The 27,143-nt window shown below is 43.1% G+C and overlaps 1 protein-coding gene across 2 annotated transcripts in view; it reads right to left on the bottom strand.

The window, feature by feature from the left end:
• Positions 1-6,022, bottom strand: part of grin3bb (glutamate receptor, ionotropic, N-methyl-D-aspartate 3Bb) — a 30,042-nt gene extending 24,020 nt beyond the window's left edge. For both annotated transcript variants that reach the window (XM_031786264.1, XM_031786265.1), the window contains exon 1: positions 5,387-6,022. In XM_031786264.1, coding sequence (XP_031642124.1) covers positions 5,387-6,009 — 623 coding nt within the window. In that variant the 5' untranslated portion in view covers positions 6,010-6,022. The remainder of the gene's footprint in view (positions 1-5,386) is intronic.
• Positions 6,023-27,143: the final 21,121 nt, after the last annotated feature.

Below are 27,143 nucleotides of genomic sequence, written 5' to 3'. Positions count from 1 at the left end.
TGGATGAATCAGAAAAAGGCAGAGGGATGGATGAATCAGAAAAAGGCAGAGGGATGGATGAATCAGAAAAAGGCAGAGGGATGGATGAATCAGAAAAAGGTCATTTGGCTCCATACCTTTAGGTAATTAATTTCTCCCTATCTCAGCCTATATAGCCCCCACCTCAGTCCCACAAGAGGGAAAAGGAGCTGAATGCCATTACATCATTACATTGAAAGGCTATGCGTTTCTCTTTACCAGTAGGTACAGGTTGTAATTACTTAAAAGCCCCCCCCCCCCCCCCCCCCAACCTGTACCTTTTGGGTTTCTCTACAGCTCCTCTCTTTACTCACTACCATCCCTCGTGCATTTCTCTCATATTCCATTCCTTCCTCCCCCGAAGCCCTCTTCTCTCTAATAGCTGTTCTGTTATGTAGCTGTTATGTGTCTAAGTGCCATCATGATTATGACACTTCATCATGGAGTTGTTCCTGAGCAAAACGTCGTCGTAAGCTTGACATCGCCGATCTTTACTAGGCACTAGGCACCCAGTGCAATCCCATTCATTTGATGGCCCTCTTAAATGACCTGGTAGAACTGAATATAGTTATAATGGGGTGATTTCCAAAATGTTTCTCATACGCGGAGACGCCGTAATGTTGTAATCATTCTCCTCTGTGTTGAAGCCCCAGGCAACAAACTCTACTCTTGAAGCTTACTGCTCACCACGGGAAAATGGCTTGCCTTTTATGCCAATGAATAAATGCGATACACCAGTACTCTAGCAGTCCAGCCGCCACCACTTATTTCCTTCATAATTTCCACTATATTCTTTTTTCCAACATGTTTTAGCTGAGTCGGGGTACAATTGGGCCCAATTGTAGCTCATCCTATTGTGTTTTTGTGTTGAGACACTGTCTGCATGGCTAGCTTGCGCAGCTGTTGTTACTCTGGTCCATGGCAGATACAGCGGGTGTAAAGCTGTGTGCTGCTGTCGCTCTGCTCTGAGCCACTGAGAGGCAAAAAGGGCTGTGGGCTCTTTTGATAAGGAAGCCTGCCTGCCTGGCTGGCTCCCCTATTGGGGAGGCAACTGACTGGAACCCATGAATAAAGCTTAAAGCTCTACCCTCCTCCACTTCATGTTTGTATTCCAGCTGGGTGCGCACGCACGCGTGTGTGTGCGTGTGTGTGTGTGTGTGTGTGCGTGTGTGTGCGTGCGTGCGTGCGCGTGTGTGTGTGTGACAGGAAGAGAGAGAGTGTGTGCGTGTGTGAGTATCTGTCTGTGTGTATGTGTGTGAGAGAGAGTATTAAGTGTGTGTGTGCGTGCATGCGTGCGTGTGCGTGTGAGTATCTGTCTGTGTGTATGTGTATACGTATGCATGTGCGTGTGCGTGTACAAACACACTCTAGCCTCACTCATACACAGGAGGCTGCATCTATCGCTGTGTTTGGAGGAGCTGCTCTGTGGTTAGGGGTGACTAGCAGTCTGACCTCAGCAAGAGATTTGCAGACTTATGCAAACACTGGGAAAGAACCACTGCTCAACTGTCTATAGCACTTACCAAGTCCATTATAATAATATGGACCCAAAAACACTATATTCAGACACAACTTGGCTAAAAGGAGGAGATGTAAGACTACGTATTTATGTACGTATGTACGGTGCATTTGGAAAGTATTCAGACTTCTTGACATTACCCACATTTTGTGATTGATTGATTAAATGTTTTTTTTCTTCATCAATCTTCACACAATACCCCATAATGATGAAGCAAAAACAGGCTTTATACATTTTTGCTAATTTATAAATAAAATGTTTAACTGAAATGTCACATATCACAAGTATTCAGACCCTTTACTCAGTACTTTGTTGAAGCACCTTTAGCAGCGATTACAGCCTTGAGTCTTCTTGGGTATGACGCTGCAAGCTTGGCACACCTGTATTTGGGGAGTTTCTCCCATTCTTCTCTGTATATTCTCTCAAGCTCTGTCAGGTTGGATGGGGAGCGTTGCTGCACAGCTATTTTCAGGTCTCTCCAAAGATGTTCGATCGAGTTCAAGTCTGGGCTCTGGCTGGGCCACTCAAGGACATTGAGACTTATCCTGAAGCCACTCCTGCGTTGTCTTGGCTGTGTGCTTAGTGTTATTGTCCTGTTGGAAGGTGAACCTTCGTCCCAGTCTGAGGTCCTGAGTGCTTTGGAGCAGGTTTTCATAAATTATCTCTCTGTACTTTGCTCCGTTCATCTTTCCCTCGGTCCTGACTAGTCTCCTAGTCCCTGCTGCTGAAAAACATCCCCACAGCATGATGCTGTAACCACCATGCTTCACCGTAGGAATGGTGCCAGGTTTCCTCCAGACGTGACGCTTGGCATTCAGACCAAAGAGTGCAATCTTGGTTTCATCATTTCAGAGAATCTTGTTTTTCATGGTCTGAGAGTCTTTAGGTGCCTTTTGTCAAACTCCAAGCGGCCTGTCATGTGCCTTTTACTGAGGAATGGCTTCCAGTTGGCCAATCTACACTTATGAGTTCAAAACAGGTTCTTCTAAGTACCTTATGGTTCTAGGCACTGAAAATGGCCCCCAAAAGGTTCTTCCAAGAACCCCATAGGAGGTGGGGTTCATCGAGGAAGCTCCTTAGTTGGTGTGGGTTCTTGCAGGAACCTAACTGCCAAACATAAACATTTGGAATTTAATTTGAAAGAACAGCAGGTGCAGGCACTTAACTGAAAAATGTAAAGATCTCCTCAATTTAAGCTAAGGTTTGTCCCTTGTATGATCTAAATTGATATTGATTTATGATGATACCATCTATCTTTTCATATTTGTGCAAATCTTTCTAAAAACAGAAAATGGACATTAATGGATATTAATCAACAAAGAGCTACGCATATGTAGGCTATGAGAATATGTTGAAGGCTGGCTGTATTGGGTGCACATGACTGAACTGCTCACTTTGGTGTCTGTGTCTGCAGGTATACAGACAAGGAGGCATACAAAGGTATGTCAATTGGTATTGGTATGTTATGCACATTTACCATCCTCCCTTACCTATTCAATGAATATCCCAGAGGCCTCTACATTATGGACAAGGTATGTGTATGAAAACCATGTTTTGTTAATTACGTTTTGGGGGATTGACAGACTCCACCCTCCCTACACCGCGGATGAATATAACAAGAAACCTGTTCGATCACCATGCACTGCAAAATCATACTGGCTATGGATTAAGAAATTTGTCTTGGCCCCTAAGACTCTCAGAAACTTTTACAGACGCACAATTGACAGCATCCTGTCGGGCTGTATCACCGCCTGGTACGGCAACTGCACTGCCTGGAACCGCAGAGCTCTCCATAGGGTGGTACGATCTGCTCAACGCATCACCGGGGGCACACTGCCTGCCCTCCAGGACACCTACACCACCCGATGTCACAGGAAGGCCAAAAAGATCATCAAGGACAATAACCACCCGAGCCACGGCCTGTTCACCCTGCTTTCATCCAGAAGGCGAGGTCAGTACAGGTGCATCAAAGCTGGGTCCGAGAGACTGAAAAACAGCTTCTATGTCAAGGCCATCAGACTGTTAAACAGCCATCACTAGCCGGCTTCACCCGGCTACTCAACCCTGCACCTTAGAGGCTGCTGCCCTATATACATAGACATGGAATCACTGGCCACTTTAATAATGTTTAAATACTGCTTTACTCATCTCATATGTATATACTGAATTCTATTCTACTGTATTTAATAAATGTCACTCTGAAATTGCTCGTCCTAATATCTATATATTTCTTCATTCCATTCTTCTACATTTAGATTAGTGTATTGTTGTGAATTGTTAGCTACTACTACACTGTTGGAGCTAGGAACATAAGCATTTTGCTACACCTGCAATAACATCTGCTAAATATGTTCATGTGACCAATTTTTTACATTTATTTTTTAAATGGAGAACATCAACACGGCAGAGGATATAGCCATTGGACTTGGGGCTCTGCTGAGGTAAAGACCTCATATTTGGATTTTTGCCACTAAAATAATAATTAACACTGAGAACTAAAATATTGTGTTATTGTTATGCATATTGTTATCATTAATAATAATAATAATAATAACAGGGGGGGGTAGTTCAAAAATGAACCTCAAAATGTTCTTCAAAACGTTCTTTGAGGATCCATTAAAAGGGATACTTAGAATAACTTATAGGGGTTCCCCGAAACCCCTAAAGGATACTCCAGGAACATTTTATTTTTTAGAGTGTACCATAAAGGCCTGATTGGGGGAGTGCTGCTCTTCTGGAAGGTTCTCCCATCTCCACAGAGGAACTCTAGAGCTCTGCCAGAGTGACCATCGGGTTCTTGGTCACCTCCCTGACCAAGGCCCTTCTCCCCCGATTGCTCAGTTTGGTCGGGCGGCCAGCTCTAGGAAGAGTCTTGGTGGTTCCAAACTTCTTTCATTTAAGAATGATGGAAGTCACTGTGTTCTTGGGGACTTTCAATGCTGCATAAATGTTTTGGTATGCTTCCCCAGATCTGTGCATCAACACAATCCTGTCTCGGAGCTCTACAGGCAATTCCTTCGACCTCAAGGCTTTTTTTTGCTCTGACATGCACTGTTAACTGTGGGACCTTATATAGACAGGTGTGTGCCTTTCCAAATCATGTCCAATCAATTGAATTTAGCACAGGTGGACTCCAATCAAGTTGTAGAAACATCTCTAGGATGATCAATGGAAACAGGATGTACCCGAGCTCAATTTCAAGTCTCATAGCAAAGGGTCTGAATACGTATGTAAATAAGCTATTTCTGTTTTTTATTTGTAATAAACTTGCACAAAAAAAAGTTTTCACCTTGTCACTTTGGGGTATTGTGTGTAGATTGCTGAGGAACATTTTTGATTTAATCCAATTTAGAGTAAGGCTGTAACGTAACAAAATGTGGAAAAGGTAAAGGGGTCTGAATACTTTCCGAAGGCACTGTATGTACAATATATATGTATGCGGCAGGTAGCCCAGCGGTTAAAGAGGCAAGCCAGCAACCGGTTCAAATCCCGGGTCCGACAGGAAAAATCTGGTAGGAAGAGACCTGGCAACCGGAGGGTTGCTGGTATTAAATCCTAGATGCCATTGTCTGCCGTTGTGCCCTTGAGCAAGGCACTTAACCCCCCACAACAACAGCTCTCTGGGTGCCCAGTGTGGCAGCACCCCGCTCCTCTCCAAATTCTGTGTATTTATGTGTGTCTTTCGGAGGGGTTGGGTTAAAAGCGGAAGTCAAATTTCAGTTGGACGCTGTGTGCAATTGACCAATAAAGTGATCTCAAACTTAATGTGAGTGTGTGTATGTGTGTAAAATAATCCTTCAAACCTCCAGAGACTTTGTGAGTCAAAGGTTAAAAGTGAACAAGCTTTACCTGGCGAGGTACTGTCCGGACGAGGGCACCTCGTGCTTGTTAGGCTTGTCGTAGCAGTTGACCATGTTCTGGATGAGCGCCAGGTCGGGACGCACCACTGTGGCTGCTGCCACAGCTTGGCCCACCAGCTGCAGCGCGTCGCGGATGTAGAAGTCCAGCGGCTTGCGCTCCACCTCACCGTAGGCCAGCAGCCCCAGGGGCAGGCCAATGGAGTGCAGGGTGTCGGGGCTCAGCGGGTAGCCCAGCACCCAGTGCACTGTGGGCAGCGTCAGCCCCAAGTCCTGGGCGCTCCGCAGCACCGCCGCTGCACACTCCGGGTCGGCCCCGAACAGCAGTACCGCAGCCGGTGGCAGGATCTGACTTGGCCCCTGTCCCCGGAAGTGTTCCGTAAGGAAGTCCTGGATTTCGGATTCTGTGGGCCCGGCCCGGGTGAGATTGAGGAGGGCTCGGAGGTGCCAGCGGGTGGCGCCCCAGCCAAGGCGGCTCTGGAGCTCCAGTAGTTCCAGCAGGCCAGCCTCCTCCCAGCCCTGGCACAGCACAGCCATGCCCTCCTGCCAGCCACTCCGCTGGAGAATAGTCAGCAGCAGCTCTGACAGGCCTGACGGGGGGATCCGCGTAACCATCTGCAAGTGGAAGCGGTTCTGGGAGGAGATAGAGAGAGAGAGAGAGAGAGAATAAGAAAGATTGTCAGATCTAAAGAAAAGGACTGGAGCATGAGTCACGCAATTGCTATAATCAAAGATAGCATTGCTCACCCTTTGTGAAGCACAGCTTTGTGTGGGTATGCCATCGTGGTTATGTTACATTTGGCAGAGCAACCTACATACTGTATTGACTTTACACTCTCTTCAGTATGACATTTGCTTATAAATGAGCTGTGAACCATCTATGTAGGGCTTATAAAATGCATTATGAAGGCTTAATTTTCAAAAAGGAAAATAGATCAAGCTGGATATAAGAACCAAAACAAATTATTCAGTTAAATATTTTCGGAGAGACTACAACTCGACACACTGACTCAAACTCAAATCTTTATAATCCCCTTTTCATTAAACAAAACTTTGAGCTTATGCTCTCTTTAGTCACACTTTGACTCAAAAAGCAATATCAACAGATAAAAGTGCCGATTTCAATCCATCCGTTTCAAAAGCCTTTGATTACCGGCTACCCGTCTTCATAACCCTCCCTGACATGCTGCAACAAGCACTACAGGAGAGATGGAACGCACAAATTGCAATTCATGCTTTGTCTCGTCAGGTTCCCCCCTTGTGTTTGTGGGTCTCCGTTCATGTCTTCCCCTCTCTCTGACTCCCGCAACCTCAAACGTAACATTAAGCAGACGCTCTTATCCAGAGCAACTTACAGTTGTGAGTGAATACATTGTCATCCTTTTTTTCGTGCTGGGAATCGAACACACAACCCTGGCGTTGCAAGCTCCACGCACTACCAACTGAGTCACATGGGACCCATTCACTGGGACCAGTGCATCAGTGGAGAAGTTGAAAGGTAAATGTTTGACACACGTGTGTTTGCAGGCAGCATCCACAAAGCATTTCAATGACGCGCATCAAAAGTTTCAGTATTCTTCTGCTCCAGATAGAGAGATCAAGGCTTTGTTTCTCCTGGAACTGAGGAAGAAGAAGCTTTGTAGTCAGCCCCTCCCCTTGGCATAGAGGAAAACAAAAAGAGCTGATCGTGGACTTCAGGAAACAGCAAAGGGAGCACCCCCCTATACACATCGACGGGACAGCAGTGGAGAAGGTGGAAAGGTGGAAAGTGTACATATCACGACAAACTGAAATGGTCCACGCACACAGACAGTGTGGTGAAGAAGGAGCAACAGCACCTCTTCAACCTCAGGAGGCTGAAAAAATGTGGCTTGTAACCGAAAACCCTCACTAACTTTTACAGGTGCACAAATGAGAGCATCCTGTCGGGCTGTATCACCGCCTGGTACGGCAACTGCACCGCCCACAACCGCAAGGCTCTCCAGAGGGTGGTGGCGGTCTGCACAACACATCACCGGGGGCAAACTACCTGCCCTCCAGGACACCTACAACACCTGATGTCACAGGAAGGCAAAAAAGATAATCAAGGACAAACCACCCGAGCCACTGCCTGTTCACCCCACTATCCTGCAGAAGGCGAGGTCAGTACAGGTGCATCAAAACAAAGCCATCAGATTGTTAAACAGCCATCACTAGCACAGAGAGGCGGCTGCCTACCTACAGATTGTTATCATTGGCCACTTTAAGAAATGGAACACTAGTCACTATATTAATGCCATTTTACCAATGTTTACATGTCTCACATTATTAATCTCATATGTATATAATGTCTACTGTATCCTTCACAATCTATTATTTACTATCTATTGCATCTTAGCCGCTCTGTCACTGCTCATCCATATATTTTATACTTATATATTCTCATCCCATTCCTTTACTAGATTGTGTGTATTAGGTTATGTTGTGGAATTGTTAGATACTGCTGCACTGTCGGATCTAGAAGCATACGCATTTTGCTACTCTCACAATAACATCTTCTAACCATGTGTATGTGACCAATAACATTTGATTTGATTTGAATAGACTGATGTTGCCCTCTAGACCAGGGGTGGGAAACTCGCTAGACCAAGGTTGGGAACTCCCTTTGACCAGAGGTGGGAAACTCCCTTTGACCAGAGGTGGGAAACTCCCTTTGACCAGAGGTGGGAAACTCCCTTTGACCAGAGATGGGAAACTCCCTTTGACCAGAGGTGGGAAACTCCCTTTGACCAGAGGTGGGAAACTCCCTTTGACCAGAGGTGGGAAACTCCCTTTGACCAGAGGTGTGAAACTCTCTAGACCAAGGTTGGCAACTCTCTAGACCAAGGTTGGCAACTCCCTTTGACCAGGGGTGGGAAACTCTCTAGACCAAGGTTGGCAACTCCCTTTGACCAGAGGTGGGAAACTCCCTTTGACCAGAGGTGGGAAACTCTCTAGACCAAGGTTGGCAACTCCCTTTGACCAGGGGTGGGAAACTCTCTAGACCAAGGTTGGGAACTCCCTTTGACCAGAGGTGGGAAACTCTCTAGACCAAGGTTGGCAACTCCCTTTGACCAGAGGTGGGCAACTCCCTTTGACCAGAGGTGGGCAACTCCCGTTGACCAGAGGTGGACAACTCCCGTTGACCAGAGGTGGGCAACTCCCTTTGACCAGAGATGGGCAACTCCCTTTGACCAGAGGTGGGCAACTCCCTTTGACCAGAGGTGGGCAACTCCCTTTGACCAGAGGTGGGCAACTCCCTTTGACCAGAGGTGGGCAACTCCCTTTGACCAGAGGTGGGCAACTCCCTTTGACCAGAGATGGGCAACTCCCTTTGTTCCATGAGCTGCTGAAAACATACGCTCCACAAGTATAGAGTGAACCAAAAAAAGGTCATAAATGTGTCTGTAGTTCACGTTGAAGTGTACTGTGCACCTCTGTTCTTTTTAAACATACTTGTTAAAAGAATACGACTTTCTTTCTATCATCTCGACTTTGCTTCTCTTTTTTTGTGGGTTGTGTTGTCCCTTAGAAAGAATGGTGTGCAGATTGTCCACCTTCTGATGAGCTAAAGCTCAAAATCACAGCTTACTAATGTGTCAGTTGGTGTTAGTTCGTCAGACTTGACGATGACATACACAACGGCACACAACCCAAAAAATCCTGTCATCAAAGCATCATACCTCTTATGAATACTCATAAGTACCTTTTGTGCCAGTTTTCACCAAAGCCATGTGAGGGGTGTTTATTATATCATTTATTATAACTACCAAACCAATCCTCTAAGTCAAAAAAGTATACCCACACAATGACTGTTAACTCCAAATAAAAGAGAAGGATAATCGTTATTTGTGCCACATCTCAACCATATCTTCACCAAGCTGGATGTAGTACAGTTTTAAAAAGCCACTGATTCTTGATTTCCATCCAATTGGTGACAAGATTTTAAATATGCGCATTGTCCTACCAGAGGTTTCTATCAAATTGACTTGTTGCAGATAAAAGGCTGTGCGTGATGACATAGTCCACATACAAATATATTTAGCTATTGATTTCCAATGTACCTAATAAAAAATGCAAGTTAAATAGGGCACACTTGCATTTTAAACTCTGATGGTGTTCTCATATAGCGTATGCCCACTTTGGTATCTGCGCGCTGTTGGCTAGAGTGCACATATATAATGAGATTATTATGGACAAAAGAGCAAGATCATTTGTATTTGTCAAACGGCAGCCAGGCATCGATGGTCATGTTACTAAAATAAGACCCTCGATATTTAATGAAAAGGAGCATCAAGCTCACCACCTTGCACTTTCGCCACCCTGTGAAGTTCATCAAATTGTATTTAATCTGTAGCGAAATAAACTACATGCTTCCCAGTCGTAGTGGGACCCCCAAGTTTACTTCGATATGATAGTTATTATATAGATTTTTGCGCATAAAAGCGTTTCCACGACATTCCTCGCATAATTAATTTTACATACACAAAAGATCCCACCTTTTCTAGCGTATTTTTTATTTTGTCGACATTTGAAAAGTTTACCAAAACATTTCCTGTTTCCATCAGGCCTGTCATGAAACGTTTTATTCGACATGTACTTGACTCGCATAAAAAGGTTGGATGGAAAGCTGGTTAGTGATTTATAAAAATCCCGCACGTTGGTTGATTCAATCAAATATCCGGCATTATTTCTCACCCCATGTGAATAGATTATTTACAATGTAATTATCCTTTTCACAGATGCACTAAACCCAGTCCGTCACCAATTCAATGAAAACCCTCAATAACATCTCACTGAGACCACAGGAGTATCCCACATGTGAGTTCTTCCTGTCTTGTAAAGCCGTTTGAAAATGACAATATCGAGAGGTGCATTATACAGGTACTCTCAGAGAACATAGAGGTCAACAAGGGTAACTAATGGCTCCAGTAACCTGAGAGAGGACAAAAGGACAAGGACATCATCTCATAGTGTTTGATTGGAACCTGGAACTACAAAGGGAGAAAGAAAAGAGAGACGGAAATAGTGGGTGACCACAGAATGACAGGATCCATTTAGAATCCAATCTTTCTTAGTCCTGGAAATGGAAATAAATGGAAAAGGGAAATTGAGGGAATGAAGATTTTAAGATTCTGTCCCAATTCCCTTTACCACACAGCAGCAGCCAAAAATCTTTCTCTAACATTTTACTTACAGACAGCGGGCAGTCATAATTATGACCCAGGGGGTTCTGGGTACCTCCATCACAAATCCGGACATAAACATTAAGTATATGAAGGTGTGCATCCCCATAAGAGTTACACATTCTTATGTTGGTACAGCCAACTATTTCTAGAGCACCCCCAGGAGTCACTGTGTAATTCATTATAATACTGATGATGACAGGGGGAGAATATGGTGAATGGGAAGTAGACTAGAGGACACTGGTAAGTGTTTGCACCTATGCAAAGTTTGCTCCCGTCTTTTTCAAAAGGAAATAAATGACAAAGATTTTTTTTTTAAACATGAGACTGTCTTTATCTACCCGTTCCTTTTAGATCTTATCCCTCCCCCAATATCCTTGTTTTATCTTTAGTTGAAACGCTTCTGTTTTGTTCCCCCCCGGATATACAGAGCCATGAACCTCCCTTTGTTTACACTTTACCTTCCGATCTTATCTGTCTCCCAACACTTGTTTTACCCTTGGTTCAAACTGATATATTTTATAGCCTGTGGAATAGGAATATAGAAGGCAGCAACTGTGCACTGGTGTGAAGGCTGAGTAAATCCAGCACTAGAGAAAGGACAGAGTTCAGATAGATATGGAATAGAGGTGAGTGAGGTGGAGCACCCAAGGTTCCTATTTATTCTCTGTCCTATGATATTTTTTTTTAAATACCGCAACCATTTTTATTGTTCATTTATTCATGTTTGATAGAATCGTACAGGGGGAGGTCATTCAGAGTTGAGGCAGGAATCATAATGTCATGTCAGAAGGAGTATCCCTGCAAACAAAAATACGTCATTAGGACTTACCCAGAATATCACAAAATGGTTGTCTAAAGTGGTCAGGACGTTGTGTCATTGTTCATGAGGTTTTGTCTAGTTCCTGGATTGTCCCGGGGATTTCCACAAAGATGTTTTTAGGACATTCTTACGATGTTGGGTCATGGTCCCCCTAGAGGTTTTGCCTAAATCACGGTTTGTCCCAGGGACATCCCAGAGGACGTTTTTCGGACATTCTTGGGATGTTGTGTCATGGTGCCCTGGATGTACAGTTGAAGTCGGAAGTTTATACACACTTAGGTTGGAGTCATTAAAACTCATTTTTCAACCACTGCACAAATTTCTTGTTAACAAACTATAGTTTTGGCAAGTCGGTTAGGACATCTATTGTGTGCATGACACAAGTACTTTTTCCAACAATTGTTTACAGACAGATTATTTCACTTATAATTCACTGTTCCAGTAAGTCAGAAGTTTACATACACTAAGTTGACTGTGCCTTTAAACAGCTTGGAAAATTCCAGAAAATGATTGCTTTAGAAGTGGCTAATTGACATCATTTAAGTCAATTAAGTCACCTGTGGATGTATTTCTTCAAGGAAGAACACCATCCCAACCGTGAAGCACGGTGGTGTCAGCATCATGTTGTGGGGGTGCTTCACAAAATAGATGGCATCATGAGGTGGGGAAAATGTGGATATATTGAAGCAACATCTCAAGACATCAGTTAAAGCTTGGTCACAAATGTGTCTTCCAAATGGACAATGACACCAAGCATACTTCCAAAGTTGTTGCAAAATGGCTTAAGGACAACAAAGTCAAGGTATTGGAGTGGCCATCACAAAGCCCTGAACTTAATCCCATAGAAAATGTGTGGGCAGAACTGAAAAAGTGTGTGCGAGCAAGGAAGCCTAAAACCTGACTCAGTTACACCAGCTCTGTCAGGAGGAATGGTCCAAAATTCACCCAACTTATTGTGTGGAAGCTTGTGGAAGGCTACCCGAAACGTTTGACCCAAGTTAAACAATTTTAAGGCAATGCTACCAAATACTAATTGAGTGTATGTAAACTTCTATCCGACTGGGAATGTGATGAAATAAATAAAAGCTTAAATAAATCATTGTCTCTACTATTATTCTGACATTTCACATTCTTAAAATATAGTGGTGATCCTAACTGACCCAAGACAGGGAATTTTTACAAGGATTAAATGTCAGGAATTGTGAAAAACTGAGTTTAAATGTATTTGGCTAAGGTGTACGCCTCTACTCAGCACAGACCTGAATGTATATTCTACGTTTCAAGTGTTTATCTGCCTTACAATAGTTTAGCCAAGTGCATCGTCAAGTTCAGGCCCGTAGCTAAGAACTTCCACAGTACTCTACAGATCACTCAAACCCAAGTGAGCGTGACCTGAATATGAACAACAGGGAATATGCAACTGTGGAGATGCTTCTCATCTGAGTTTAGGCTTTATTAATTGGTTTCTTTGTGAATGTTCATCCTGTTCAGACCGGAGTAATATCTCAGTTGGAATGTGCCTACGTGGGCCTCTAATTTCACGTGTGGAATCTTGCCAGCTACCACAGCATAAGAATATCAACCCGCTCCGTATATAGTCATTTTCTGAAACTATGGCCAATCAAGTCATTGTTATCTACGGATATAAGATCTTAAGTTGATTACCCTGTTGCAGGACATGTTTTACTTAGTGTATTTTAGGTTTAAAAAGGCTTCTGAAGTTTGTAATTTCCCACTTTTAAATTTCAGACATGATTTTCCCCTTATGAAAAATGTACCAACCCCGACCAAAAAATGTCCATTATTTATAATCCACATAATAATTCAAATCTCCTGCTTCTGAAGGATACTTTTCCTGCTGTAGCAAGCTGTCTCAAACGAAGATCCGATATCTGTACGACTACCATAAAAGCCATTTCGAGAGCGATTCATGACAAATGTAGCATTAGATCATGTTAGAGTAGTAACATCGCAGTAATAACATAGAACAAATTGTATTCCAGAGGGCTTCATCTGACGATTTTCTCATCAATGATGGAATCCACAAGAGGGATTTAAAACCGGTCGTGTGTAATGTGGTGAAAACTCTTAAGTCGTCTCTCCGGTACAAAATGCAGACTAGCAGCTTGATTAGCTTCTCTTAACCAAGCCTAGCTAAAAAAAAAAAACGCTAAAACTGTTGAAAGGTGCTGGTAGTTCGTGTTTGTCAGTCTGAGACCGGGGTTGCATAGAAATCTGATCTACAAATCCCCTCAACCAGAAAGACTATTGAGCTGCCTTTGCACATCCTTATTGTGAAAAGATGATAAAATCTGTGAAACACCTCGTTAAAGCCACGCCACAGATGAGGTGGCAGTTACCAATCAATCAACAAACGAATAAGTTGGTTGCCACAGAGTTCAACAAAAACTGGCAGTTACATTCACCAAGACCCACCACTTAGTTTACAAACAAAAGTTGCTCAAAGTGGGTGAAGACAGATCGAGGAGTGTGACTTTAAGGCCAACCCTCACGAACCAGCAGGTGGTGAGAAAAAGCAATGGTACTTTCTCCCGCAGCACTGCTATTTTCTGAAACAGTACATTACATTAGTCTTCTGTGAATGGGAAGTAGCATAGAGACACTGGGAAGGTTCAAACCTGTCTGGAGCGAAGACAAAAGAGAAGACGGGCAGAACTGATGGACCTTGACGTCTTTGACAGGAAACAAAAATTGACAATAATGATAAGAGAAGAAAACCTCATGTGGAACATTGGAAGAGAACTGCAGTAAGCCTTTTACAGCAGAGGTAAAACTGAATTCATATAAAAGACTATAAAGAATTGGAACAAACCTATTTAGTATTGGCAGACCATGTTAAATCTTAGGAATGCACTAGTCTCTTGAGCCAGACTCAAAAACTTGTATTGGCTCAGCCTTCTGGCCATAGCAAGACTAGAAATGCACATACAATATTAAATATTAGAAATGCAATATGAGAGAAACGTCTTTCCCTTCTCTTTCTTGGCTTTCTTAGTTTGCTTATGCAACTCATTTCCTAACATGCATGATGTGCAACTACATTTTTACATATACATCCAATATGTTTGGAAATAAGCCCACCCAAATACTGAAATAAACATGGTCTGAGATAGTTTCATTACCCATATGTACAGGATACACATAATATACACTGCCCAACAGAATGGTAACTCGCAGGTTCCTTCTCGACAATAAAAAATAACATTTAAGAAATAATAAAAGATAAGAATGCAACTGTAAATGGCAACTGTATTTTCTTACTGCTGAGAGAAAATATTTTAGGGAGGGGGAGGGGTTCTTCTGATTAAAATAATTACAGCATCTTTTCTGAATCTGATACGAGATTGACTGGTTAGGGAGTCGTTTCTAGCAGAGGAAGAGCAAACAAACTCAGTCGTTTTTTGCTGCACTGCTGTTCTCCCCAAACATGACAATGAAAACCCCACAATGCATTCTGCTATGGGCACATGCACATGTTTCTTGACAGAAAATAATACATTCCAGAGAACTGAGGAGACATGTGTGGGCTTTCTGAGAGAGGCAGTCTTGTTTACACTGCCTTCCAAAAGAATTCATACCCCTTGTCACCCATCTACACATAATACCCCATAATGACACAGTAAAAACACGTTTTTATACATTTTAGCAAATGCATTGAAAATGAAACACAGAAATACAGTATCTCCTTTACATAAGTATTCACACCCCTGAGTCAATACTTTGTAGAAGCACCTTTGGCGGTGATTACATCTTTGAGTCTATTTGTGTAAATCTCTAAGAGCTTTGCACACCTGAAGTGTACAATAATTTGCCCATTATTTGTTTTTTAATTCTTCAAGCTCTGTCAAATTGATTATTGATCATTGCTAGACAGCCATTTTCAATTCTTGCCATAGATTTTTCAAGCCAATTTTAATTCAAAACTGTAACTAAGCCACTCCAAAAGATTCCATGTTCTCTTGGTAAGCAACTCCAGTGTAGATTTGACCTTGAGTTTTAGGTTATATTCCTGCTGGAAGGTGCATTCATCTCCCAATATCTGTTAGAAAGCAGACTGAAGCAGGTTTTCCTCTAGAATTTTGCCTGTACTTATAGATGTATTCCGTTTCTTTTTATAAAAAAAAACCCTCCGTAGTTCTTGCCGATGACAAGCATACCCATAACATGATGCAGCCACCACCTTGCTTAAAAATATGAAGAGTGGTACTCAGTGATGTGTTGGATTGGATTTGCCCCAAACATAACACTTTGTAATCAGGATATTAAGTTTTCTGCAGTATTACTTAAGTCCCTTGTTGCAAACACTCTGTCATTTAGGTTAGTATTGTGGATTAAGCTACAATGTTGTTTATCCATCCTTAATTTTGTCATATTACAACCATTAAACTCTGTAACTGTTCTAAAATCACCATTGGCCTCATGGTGAAATCTCTGAGTAGTTTTCTTCTTCTCCGGCAACTGAATTAGGAAGAACGCCCGTATCCTTGTAATGACTGGGCGTATTGATACACCATCCAAAGCCTAATAACTTTACCATGCTCAAAGAGATACTCAGTGTCTGATTTTTTAAATGCTTTACACATCTACCAAACGGTGCTCTTCTTTGCGAGGCATTGAAAACCTCCTTGGCCTTTGTGGTTTAATCTGTGCTTGAAATGTACTATTTAATTGAGGGACCTTACAGATAATTGTATGTGTGTGGTACAGAGATGGGGTAGTCGTTCAAAAATCATGTTAACCACTACTATTAAACACGGAATGAGTCCATGCAACATATTATGTGATTTGTTAAGCACATTTCTACTCCTGAATTTATTTAGGCTTGCCATAACAAAGGGGTTGAATTCTTTGACTCAAGACATTGCAGCGTTTATTTCTTTATTCATTTAAAAAAAAGTGTACACAAACAAAATTCCACTTTGACATTATGTGGTATTGTATGTAGATCAGTGACACACAATCTCAATTTAATACATGTTAAATTCAGGTTGTAACACAACAAACTGTGGAAAAAGTAAAGGGGTATGAATACTTTCTGAAGGCACTGTAGCTGGTATTGCGCTGAGCTGCGAGCCCGATTGTACATGTAAATGACGGTGTTTATCTGTCCGGTGCAGAAAGTCATAGGCAATATCAAGGCAGGGTGTTTTAAATTGGCTGCCATAAGGGATTAGTGGTGACTGGGACATTAACAGGAGAGGGATGGCCATCCAGCCTCCATATTAAGCGAGACGCTCTGTTCAGAGAGGAGGTAATGAACAGGTAATCCTGAGGTTCTGGCGGTACTATACAAAAGTCTTGGAGGCCTATGCCGAGCGGTCACACTTGAATCCATAAAATCATTACACAGCAAAATACAACAAGCTCTGAACACCTGACACCATGAGCATTGAGCCTTTGCAAGAAAATAAAAAAAGTATACGAATTTGAGCTGCTGCGAAATGTGCATTGCAGTCTTCACGTTATTATTCTTAAAGGTGCACTCTGCAATATTTTCCACTATATGCACTCTGCAATACTTTCCACTATAGGCACTTGTGGGTAAAACAAGGGACTTCACCCCTCCATTTTTGTTGATCACGGAAGTATCGTCTCGATTCTAGTTTGATCAGGGGGAGGGGCCGTCAGCACCTCTAGTGCCCCCCTCGAAAAAAAATATTATTCAAGTTCAATTTGAAATTCCAACCATGGTGTCTTTTGCAATAACCTCACGTACTTGATGCTGGTGTTGAAAATGGCTTACAGTAATCACTTTATGAAATGAATCCGGAATCGGAAACAAACTGTCTCTGAGATTTAAAGAGATGTTGGTATTCCATGGTAATAGGATAATAAAAAGAGGAGATCGTGTCAGCTAGTGGAGCCAAGTCATTTACCCGGGGTATTGGGTGGGACAGAGGTAAAAGAATATTCAGCAGGTGTTTCCCACACTCACACACAACGAGGAGGAGCACCCTCATTGTGTGAGAGGGACAGAAAAGCCCAAACATCCACATCTGTTTGCTATTAACATCTTGCCAATGTTGCCGAAAGAGATAAAACCTAGGTCTCTGGCCAACCCAACATCTTAACCATTAAACTAAGAGGACATTCTCAAGATCTGAGAGCGACAATGTTCCAAATCACCTCCATTACACCTAGGCACCCCCAAAAAACAGCAAGCTATTCTGTATGCAATTGCCCTGAGAGAGTGTGCAGGCCATTTTTCTTTATTCATTAAAGACTTTGTTCTTTATGGCCAAACCATAAACACAGTCATCCTGATGTTTACATGTCATGGCCCTCTCATTATGTTAAGCTGGGTTGAGGTCATATTGGGAGAAATAGTCAATACTCAACGTTTGTCCAATTACACAGCTTGCTGAGGAGATTTACAATGGCTAAGCAAACCTATCAGTATAGCCTGGGCAAACACAGAATTCAAACAAGCTTTTCACTTGGCCCCAGAATGCTACTAATAAATTAGCTACTAGCATAGGAGTACGGCTGGAATAGGATGGGGTTAAGGCTCTTTGCATAGTAGATAATAGAAATATTGGGGAAAGCCATTCAGAATGTTGACATTCACATTGGACATGATGACACATCGAACAGGATACTGCATGCATGGAAAGTGAATATGCACAGAAGGTGTGTCACAGTCGCTAAATGTAACCACAACGGAAGACACCGCAGCATTTTTTGGAGACAGGTGTTTGACACGAGAGCTCTACGGTAATAGAAACGGGTGTCAAAGCGGTTGCCAACTCATCGTAAACAACCGTAGCTAGCTACAACTACACCAAATATACATTTATTTTAAGGCCAAATCCTGCCCAACGTCCTTAAATCATTCATTTGGAATGTCATTCAAGGCCTGACATTTGCAGGTGACAAGTTCTGCCTGTCATCACCAAAATGGACAGGCACTAAAGCCAAACACATGATGGATGGTCCAATATCACTCTCTACTGTACTAGAATTAATTATGTAATGCTGCTATAGCGTCTGCATGGCATCGGGTCTGCAGCCACGACATCCAGCCGAAGTGAAGGCCTTTGGCAGTCTGATTTGTGTTGTTTTGCTTCCTTGGCAGCCAGAAGATCGATGCATGAACTTACTTATGCCAAATTACAATTTGTCACTCGGCATACATCTCTGTGATAAGGGCCAATGGAACACCTTTATGGGGAAATGAATTCAGGTCATGAATCATAAACAAGCCCAATCCGCCCACGGAGGCTCGTAGTTATTATGCGTTTGGAATGGGGTGCCTCTGTAAATAGGAACATTAAAAACTGAACATTGAAAAAAATATATATATTTCACCTTTATTTAACCAGGTAGGCCAGTTGAGAACAAGTTCTCATTTACAACTGCGACCTGGCCAAGATAAAGCAAAGCAGTGCAACAAAAAAACAACAACAGAGTTACACATGGAATAAACAAAAGTACAGTCAATAACACAATAGAAAAATCTATATACAGTGTGTGCAAATGGAGTAAGGAGGTAAGGCAATAAATAGGCCATCGTAGTGAAGTACGAAGTATTACAATTTAGTAAATTAACACTGGAGTAATAGATGTGCAGATGATGGTGTGCAAAAGAGCAAAAAAGTAAATAAAAACAATATGGGGATGAGGTAGGTAGTTGTATGGGATATTTACAGATGGGCTATGTACAGCTGCAGCGATCGGTTAGCTGCTCAGATAGCTGATGCTTAAAGTTAGTGAGGGGGATATAAGTCTCCAACTTCAGCGATTTTTGCAATTCGTTCCAGTCATTGGCAGCAGAGAACGGTAAGGAAAGGCGGCCAAAGTAGGTGTTGGCTTTGGATGACCAGCGAGATATACCTGCTGGAGCACGTGCTACGGGTGGGTGTTGTTATGGTAACCAGTGAGCTGAGATAAGGCGGAGCTTTACCTAGCAAAGACTTATAGATGACCTGGAGCCAGTGGGTCTGAAATCGCTGATGTTGAGGAGGATAATTTTATTGGTAGGATAGTTTTACGAGGGTATGATTGGCGACGTGAGTGAAGGAGGCATTGTTGGGAAATCGGAAGCCGGTTCTAGATTTGATTTTGGATTGGAGATGCTTAATATGAGTCTGGAAGGAGAGTTTACAGCCAGACACCTAGGTATTTGTAGTTGTCCACATATTCTAGGTCAGAACCGTCCAGAGAAGTGATGCTAGTTGGGCGGGTGCGGGCAGCGATCGGTTGAAGAGCATGTATTTAGTTTTACTAGCGTTTCAGAGCAATTGGAGGCCACAGAAGGAGTGTTGTATGGCATTGAAGCTCGTTTGGAGGTTTGTTAACACAGTGTCCATAGAAGGGCCAGATGTATACAGAATGGTGTCGTCTGCGTAGAGGTGGATCAAGGAATCACCCGCAGCAAGAGCGACATCATTGATATATACCCTTGAGAGTTGGCCTGAGAATTGAACCCTGTGGTACCCCCATTGAGACCACCAGAGGTCCAGACAACAGGCCCTCAAATTTGACACAATGAACTCTGTCTGAGAAGTAGTTGGTGAACCAGGCAAGGCAGTCATTTGAGAAACCAAGGCTGTTGAGTCTGCCGATAAGAATACGGTGATTGACAGAGTCGAAAGCCTTGGCCAGGTCGATGAAGACGGCTGCACAGTACTGTCTTTTATCGATGGTGGTTATGATATCGTTTAGTACCTTGCGTGGCTGAGGTACACCCATGACCAGCTCAGAAACCGTATTGCACAGCGGAGAAGGTACGGTGGGATTCAAAATGGTCAGTGATCTGTTTGTTACCTTAGCTTTCAAAGACTTTAGAAAGGCAGGGCAGGATGGATATAGGTCTGTAACAGTTTGGGTCTAGAGTGTCACCCCCTTTGAAGAGGTGGATGACTACGGCAGCTTTCCAATCTTCAGGAATCTCGGACAATACGAAAGAGAGGTTGAACAGACTAGTAATAGGGGTTGCAACAATGGCGGTGGATAATTTTAGAAAAAGAGGGTCCAGATTGTCTATCCCAGCTGATTTGTACGGGTCCAGGTTTTGCAGCTCTTTGAGAACATCTGCTATCTGGATTTGGGTGAAGGAGAAGCTGGGGAGGCTTGTAGCAGGCAAGTAGCTGCAGGGGGTGAGGAGCTGTTGGCCGGGGTTGGGTAGCCAGGAGGAAAGCATGGCCAGCCGTAGGGAAATGCTTATTTGAAATTCTTGATTATCGTGGATTTATCGGTGGTGACAGTGTTTCCTAGCTTCAGTGCAGTGGGCAGCTGGGAGGAGGTGCTCTTATTCTCCATGGACTTTACAGTGTCCCAGAACATTTTGGAGTTAGAGCTACAGGATGCACATTTCTGTTTGAAAAAGCTAGCCTTTGCTTTCCTAACTGACTGTGTGTATTGGTTCCTGACTTCCCTGAAAAGTTGCATATCGTGGGGACTATTCAATGCTAGTGCAGTATGTCACAGAATGTTTTTGTGCTGGTCAAGGGCAGTCAAGTCTGGGGTGAACCAAGGGCTATATCTGTTCTTAGTTCTACATTTGTTGAAAGGGGCGAGCTTATTTAGGGTGAGGAAATTATTTTTAAAGAACAACCAGGCATCCTCGACTGACGGGATGAGGTCAATATCCTTCCAGGTGTCTTCGGCCAGGTCGATTAGAAAGGCCTGCTCTCAGAAGTTTTTTAGGGAGCGTTTGACAGTGATGAGGGGTGATCGTTTGACCGCGGGCCCATAACGGATGCAGGCAATGAGGCAGTGATCGCTGAGATCCTGATTGAAAACAGCAGAGGTGTATTTGGAGGGCAAGTTGGTCAGGATAATATCTATGAGGGTGACCATGTTTATGGATTTAAGGTTGTACCTGGTGGGTTCCTTGATGATTTGTGTGAGATTTAGGTTATCTAGCTAGATTGTAGGATGGCCGGGGTGTTAAGCATATTCCAGTTTAGGTCACCTAACAGAACGAACTCTGAAGATAGATCGGTGGAAATCAATTCACATATGGTGTCCAGGGCACAGCTGGGAGTGGAGGGGGGTCTATAACAGGCGGCAACAGTGAGATACTTTTTTCTGTAGAGATTAATGTTTTTAATTAGAAGCTCGAACTGTTTGGGCGTAGACCTGGAAAGTATGACAGACCTTTGCAGGCTATCTCTGCAGTAGATTGCAACTCCTCCCCCTTTGGCAGTTCTATCTTGACAGAAAATGTTGTTGTTGGGGATGGAAATCTCAGAATTGTTGGTGGCCTTCCTTTGCCAGGATACAGACAGGTCAAGGACATCAGGATTGGTGGAGTGTGCTAAAGCAGTGAGTAAAAAAAACTCAGGGAGGAGGCTTCTGATGTTAACATGCATGAAACCAAGGCTCTAGCTAGTTGCGATGATCCGATGCAAAGGTCCAGAGCCTACGGCAGGAATTTGGCGATGTAGTGGCTTCTAGTTGTGTTAGTGAAGAGTCCGGGAGGCATCAGCTGTGTAGCCAAGTGATCATAGGGTCCACTGAGCAGGCCGGGAGATGGGCCTGGCTCACAGGTTAGCTTCGGGGTTGGGCCACTCGGTAGCAGCTTGCTAGCTGTGATGATCTGGAGTAATGGTCCAGTAATGGAGTAATCTGGAGTAATGGTGGAGAAAAGCAGTCCGATATTCTCAGACTGGCGGGTTTTATCCAGGGTAAAAGCGGCTGGTATCTGAGCTAGAGGTAAAGACCGCTAGCAGTGGCTAACAATGACTAAATTGTTAGTAGCTAATTAGCTGGTTAGCATCTGATGGCTAGCCTCTGATGGAGGTTCTAGCTATAAGGTCTAAGAAATAGCAGAGGAAGGATAATAACAACAGACTATTCCATCAATCCATTCAGCTATTGTCTCTGGGACATTGATTAGACAGCTCATGCATAGAAGCCCAAAGTGGCACAAATGTCCTGGCTTTCGAATAGAATACATCCCAAATAGAGGCACAACTGTCTATGCTTACTTACTTATCTCAGTTCAAAATGCATGTTTGACTTATTTAAGGTTCATGCCTTCTGGTTTAAAGTTCCAATCCTGTAACCTTAGCTTCCAGCCCAAGAATAGAGGTAGGGGAGCCCAATAGGAGAGAAAGAGGTAGGGGAGTTCGACAGGGGGAGGGAGGGGTGATGGTGATAGTTGGTGACAGGGGTGGGAGATACCCTCTCCCGGGAGAGACCGAGGGGGAGGCTGCTATGGCCTTTTCAGCCATAGACTCTGATTCAATCCCTCTGATCTCCCGGCCCTGCCTGTGTCCTCCTAGTCTCGTACGAACTCGCAAGCTCACAAAACAGAATGTGAGCTCCAGAGATCAAGAGGATTCGTACGAGGCTAGTGTCCTCCTGAGGTCACAAACTCACAGAAAATAGTAATTCTGCTCTTTTTCAGGGCACATGGAATTAAATATTGATCAGGGCTCGTATATTCTCTCTTTGGCGGCTCTTGAATTTCCGTGAAAGTGAGTCGAGTTGCTGCTTTCTTGTCAACCGTGACTAGCACCATTTTAGAATGGGTATGAGTGACAGGTGGAACCATTTGTTATGAAATATGGCATAAAGTGGAAAAAGCCCAAACAAAAAGAGGAATTATTGTGACAAATGACATCAGCCGGGTTTCAAGCGATGTGTTTCCGCATGTAACGGGGACCCACACAAACACACAAATGGTAAATTAGTGTTTGCTTATCTCTGAGTGCCTCAGAGAAAGGGAACAAATGTCTTTCTTTGTATTGTACTCCACAGTACGACATGTAATGTATGAATCGTAGTGAATGGTTGGTGCTTTATTCTCTCTAGAGGTTTTAGGACTGTATGGGGGGGGGGGTTGTTGCAATGAGCTTAACCCTTTTAACAATCCTACATTCATTAGGTCTGACCATGTAATAGCTAAAGGGACATTTCCATTCTAAACAACTCTACACAGCACTGAGTTAACCCATTTAAAAAACCTTTGCACCACACACAAATCCGACTTCTTCACCATAAAACACAGCAGCTTAGTTTCAAACTTGCTCACAGCCAATTCGAAACCTAGTAATAGCACCCTAACGCTCCTTCCACCAGACAATGATTACCACCTCCTGCTTTGCGACGTTCTAAAAATGACAAAGAGATCAATCTGGATTTCTAGTTTCCTGCTGGCCCTAAACATGTAATGAGGATACATTAATAACATTCATCAATCATAAGAAATAAAAATACATTATAACCATCATCTATTCACATTTTGTCATTTAAGGTAATCACAACTTCACCGGATAGATGTGAGTAGATGAAGGCAGATGTTATAGACATTAGTCTGTGTACATATTTAATGCTGTGGAATGAGTAGAAGCAATGGGAATCCTCCTCTCAGTCACTACCAGTCTAAAGGGCAGGCCGATCATCAGAGCGCACCGACAGTCGGGAGCTCAACGCCAGCCCCTGGCAGTTCCCCATCAAGCATGAAGAGACACAATGTGCAAATGGAATTTTATATCCATTTAAATGCCATCAAATCTGATTGGATTCATGAGTTATGCTCCCCCGTATTCATACCCCTTGACTTGTTTCACATTTTGTTGTGTTACATCGATTTTTTTCTCTCACCCATCTACAGTTGAAGTCGGAAGTTTACATACATTTAGGTTGGAGTCATTAAAAGTCGTTTTATAACCACTCCACAAATTTCTTGTTAACAAACTAAAGTTTTGGCAAGTTGGTTAGGACATCTACTTTGTGCATGACACAAGCAATTTTTCCAACAATTGTTTACAGACAGATTATTTCACTTATAACTCACTGTATCACAATTCCAGTGGGTCAGAAGTTGACTGTGCCTTTAAACAGCTTGGAAAATTCCAGAAAATTATGTCATGGCTTTAGAAGCTTCTGATAGGCTAATAGACGTCATTTGAGTCAATTGGAGGTGTACCTGTGAATGTATTTCGAGGCTTACCTAAACTCAGTGCCTCTTTGCTTGACATCATGGGAAAATCAAAAGAAATCAGCACAAAATAAATTGTTGACCTCAACAAGACTGATTCATCCTTGGGAGCAATTTCCAAATGCCTGAAGGTACCACGTTCATCTGTACAAACAATAGTACGCAAGTATAAACACCATGGGACCACGCAGCCGTCACACCGCTCAGGAAGGAGATGCGTTCTGCCTCCTAGAGATGAATGTACTTTGGTGTGAAAAGTGCAAATCAATCCGAGAACAACAGCAAAGGACTTTGTGAAGATGCTGGAGGAAACAGGTACAAAAGTATCTATATCCACAGTTAAATTAGTCCTATATCGACATAACTTAAAAGGCCGCTCAGCTAGGAAGAAGCCACTGCTCCAAAACCGCCATAAAAAAAGCCAGACTACGGTTTGCAACTGCACATGGGGACAAAGATCGTACTTTTTGGAGAAATGAGGAAAAATAGAACTGTTTGGCCATAATGACCATCGTTATGTTTGGAGGAAAAGGGGGTGGCTTGCAAGCCGAAAAACACCATCCCAACCGTGAAGCATGGGGGTGGCAGCATCATGTTGTGGGGGTGCTATGCTGCAGGAGGGACTGGTGCACTTCACAAAATAGAAGGCATCATGAGGGAGGAATATTATGTGGATATATTGAAGCAACATCTCAAAACATCAATCAGGAAGTTAAAGCTTGTTTGCAAATGGGTCTTCTAAATAGACAATGACCCCAAGCATCCTTCCAAAGCTGTGGCAACATGGCTTAAGGACAACAAAGTCAAAGTATTGGAGTGGCCATCACAAAGCCTTGATCTCAATCCTATAGAACATGTGTGGACAGAACTGAAAAAGTGTGTGCAAGCAAGGAAGCCTACAAACCTGACTCAGTTACACCAGCTCTGTCAGGAGGAATGGGCCAAAATTCACCCAATGTATTGTGGGAAGTTTGTGGAAGGCCACCTGGAACGTTTGACCCAAGTTAAGCAATTTAAAGGCAATGCTACTGAATACTAATTCTGACCCACTGGGAATGTATTGAAATAAATCAAATCTGAATAATAAATAAATCATTGTCTCTACTATTATTCTGACATTTCTTCATTAATATGGAGTTGGTCCACCCTTTGCTGCTATAACAGCCTCCCCTCTTCTGGAAAGGATTTCCACTAGATGTTGGAACATTGCTGCTGGGACTTGCTTCCAGTCAGCCACAAGAGCATTAGTGAGGTCGGGCACTGATGTTGGGAGATTAGACCTGGCTCGCGGTCGCCGTTCCAATTCATCCCAAAGATGTTTGATGGGGTTGAGGTCGGAGCTCTTTGAAGGCCAGTCAAGTTCTTCCACACTGATCTTGACAAACCATTTCTGTATGGACCTCGCTTTGTGCACGGGGACATTGTCATGTTGAAACAGGAAAGGACCTTCCCTAAACTTTTGCCACAAAATTGAAAGCACTGAATTGTCTAGAACGTTGTTCATTTAATTTCCCTTCACTAGAACTAAGGGGCCCAAACCATGAAAAACCGCCCCAGACCATTATTCCTCCTCCACCAAACTTTACAGTTGGCACTATGCATTCGGGAAGATAGCTTTCTTCTGGCATCCGCCAATCCTAGATTCGTCCGTTGGACTGCCAGATGGTGAAGTGTGATTCACCACTCCAGAGAACGTGTTTCCACTGCTCCAGAGTCCAATGGCGGCGAGCTTTACACCCCCCCATGGCTGCTCGGCCATGGAAACCCATTTCATAAACTTCCCGACGAACTTGTGCTGATGTTCCAAACTGCTTCTGTAAGCAACTCGGTAGCAAGTGTTGCAACCGAGGACAGATCATTTTTACTCGCTACGTGCTTCAGCACTCGGCGGTCCCTTTCTGTGAACTTGTGTGGCCTAACACTTCGCGGCTGAACTGCTGTTACTCCTAGACGTTTCCACTTCCCGATAACAGCACTTTACAGTTGATCGGGGCAGCGCTAGCTGGGCAAAAATATGACAAACTGACTTGTTGGAATGGTGGCATCCTATGACAGTGCCATGTTGAAAGTCACTGAGCTCTTCAGTAAGGCCATTCTACTGCCAATGTTTGTCTTTGGATATTGTATTGCTGTGTGCTCGATTCTATACACAGGTGTGGCTGAAATGGCCAAATCCACTAATTTGATGGGGTGTCCACATACTTTTGTATATATAATGTAATATAAATATTTTATATATATATATTTTTTTTATCCATAAAGATTTTTTTGAAATCAATCAGTATATTTGAGTTTAACCATAATATTTGTTGTAATATTTGTTCTGTCTTTTCTGGAGGATACAATGTAAATTGTAACCAGCTTTGTACGGCTTGTTTAAGAGAGGATTTCATTTTCAATTGAGCAAGACTTGAATGCAGACACCTTTTGCCATGTGCGGGCACCTGCCTTTGCAGTTCGACGGGCTGCTCATGGGCCAACGTAAGCCTGCTAGCTGGTTTAGGCCAGTATTGGAACCACTGAAGCATGACCAGACTCTACTCTAGTCCAACACATTAATAAGACCATACCCAGTCTAAAGGTTCAGACAGGGAGGCCATGCTTCTGGAGTCACCACTTGTTCTAGCGTCACCTCATATTTACAAACATTTGAATCACAACCAAATACAGACAAATGAGAGTATTCAGGTAACAGAGGTGTGTGTCAAATGTGTGAAGCATTGAGTATGCCCAACCAATCTCCCCAACTCTGAAATTCATCTCATTAAACTGCTGTGGTGGAAAAAATACCTGTCGCAATCAGATTTGC

Source organism: Oncorhynchus kisutch, linkage group LG13 (genome assembly GCF_002021735.2).
Source record: "Oncorhynchus kisutch isolate 150728-3 linkage group LG13, Okis_V2, whole genome shotgun sequence".
Lineage (NCBI taxonomy): Eukaryota > Metazoa > Chordata > Actinopteri > Salmoniformes > Salmonidae > Oncorhynchus > Oncorhynchus kisutch.
The sequence above is the reverse complement of the archived record's forward strand: the minus strand, read 5'-3'. Positions and strand labels throughout refer to the sequence as shown.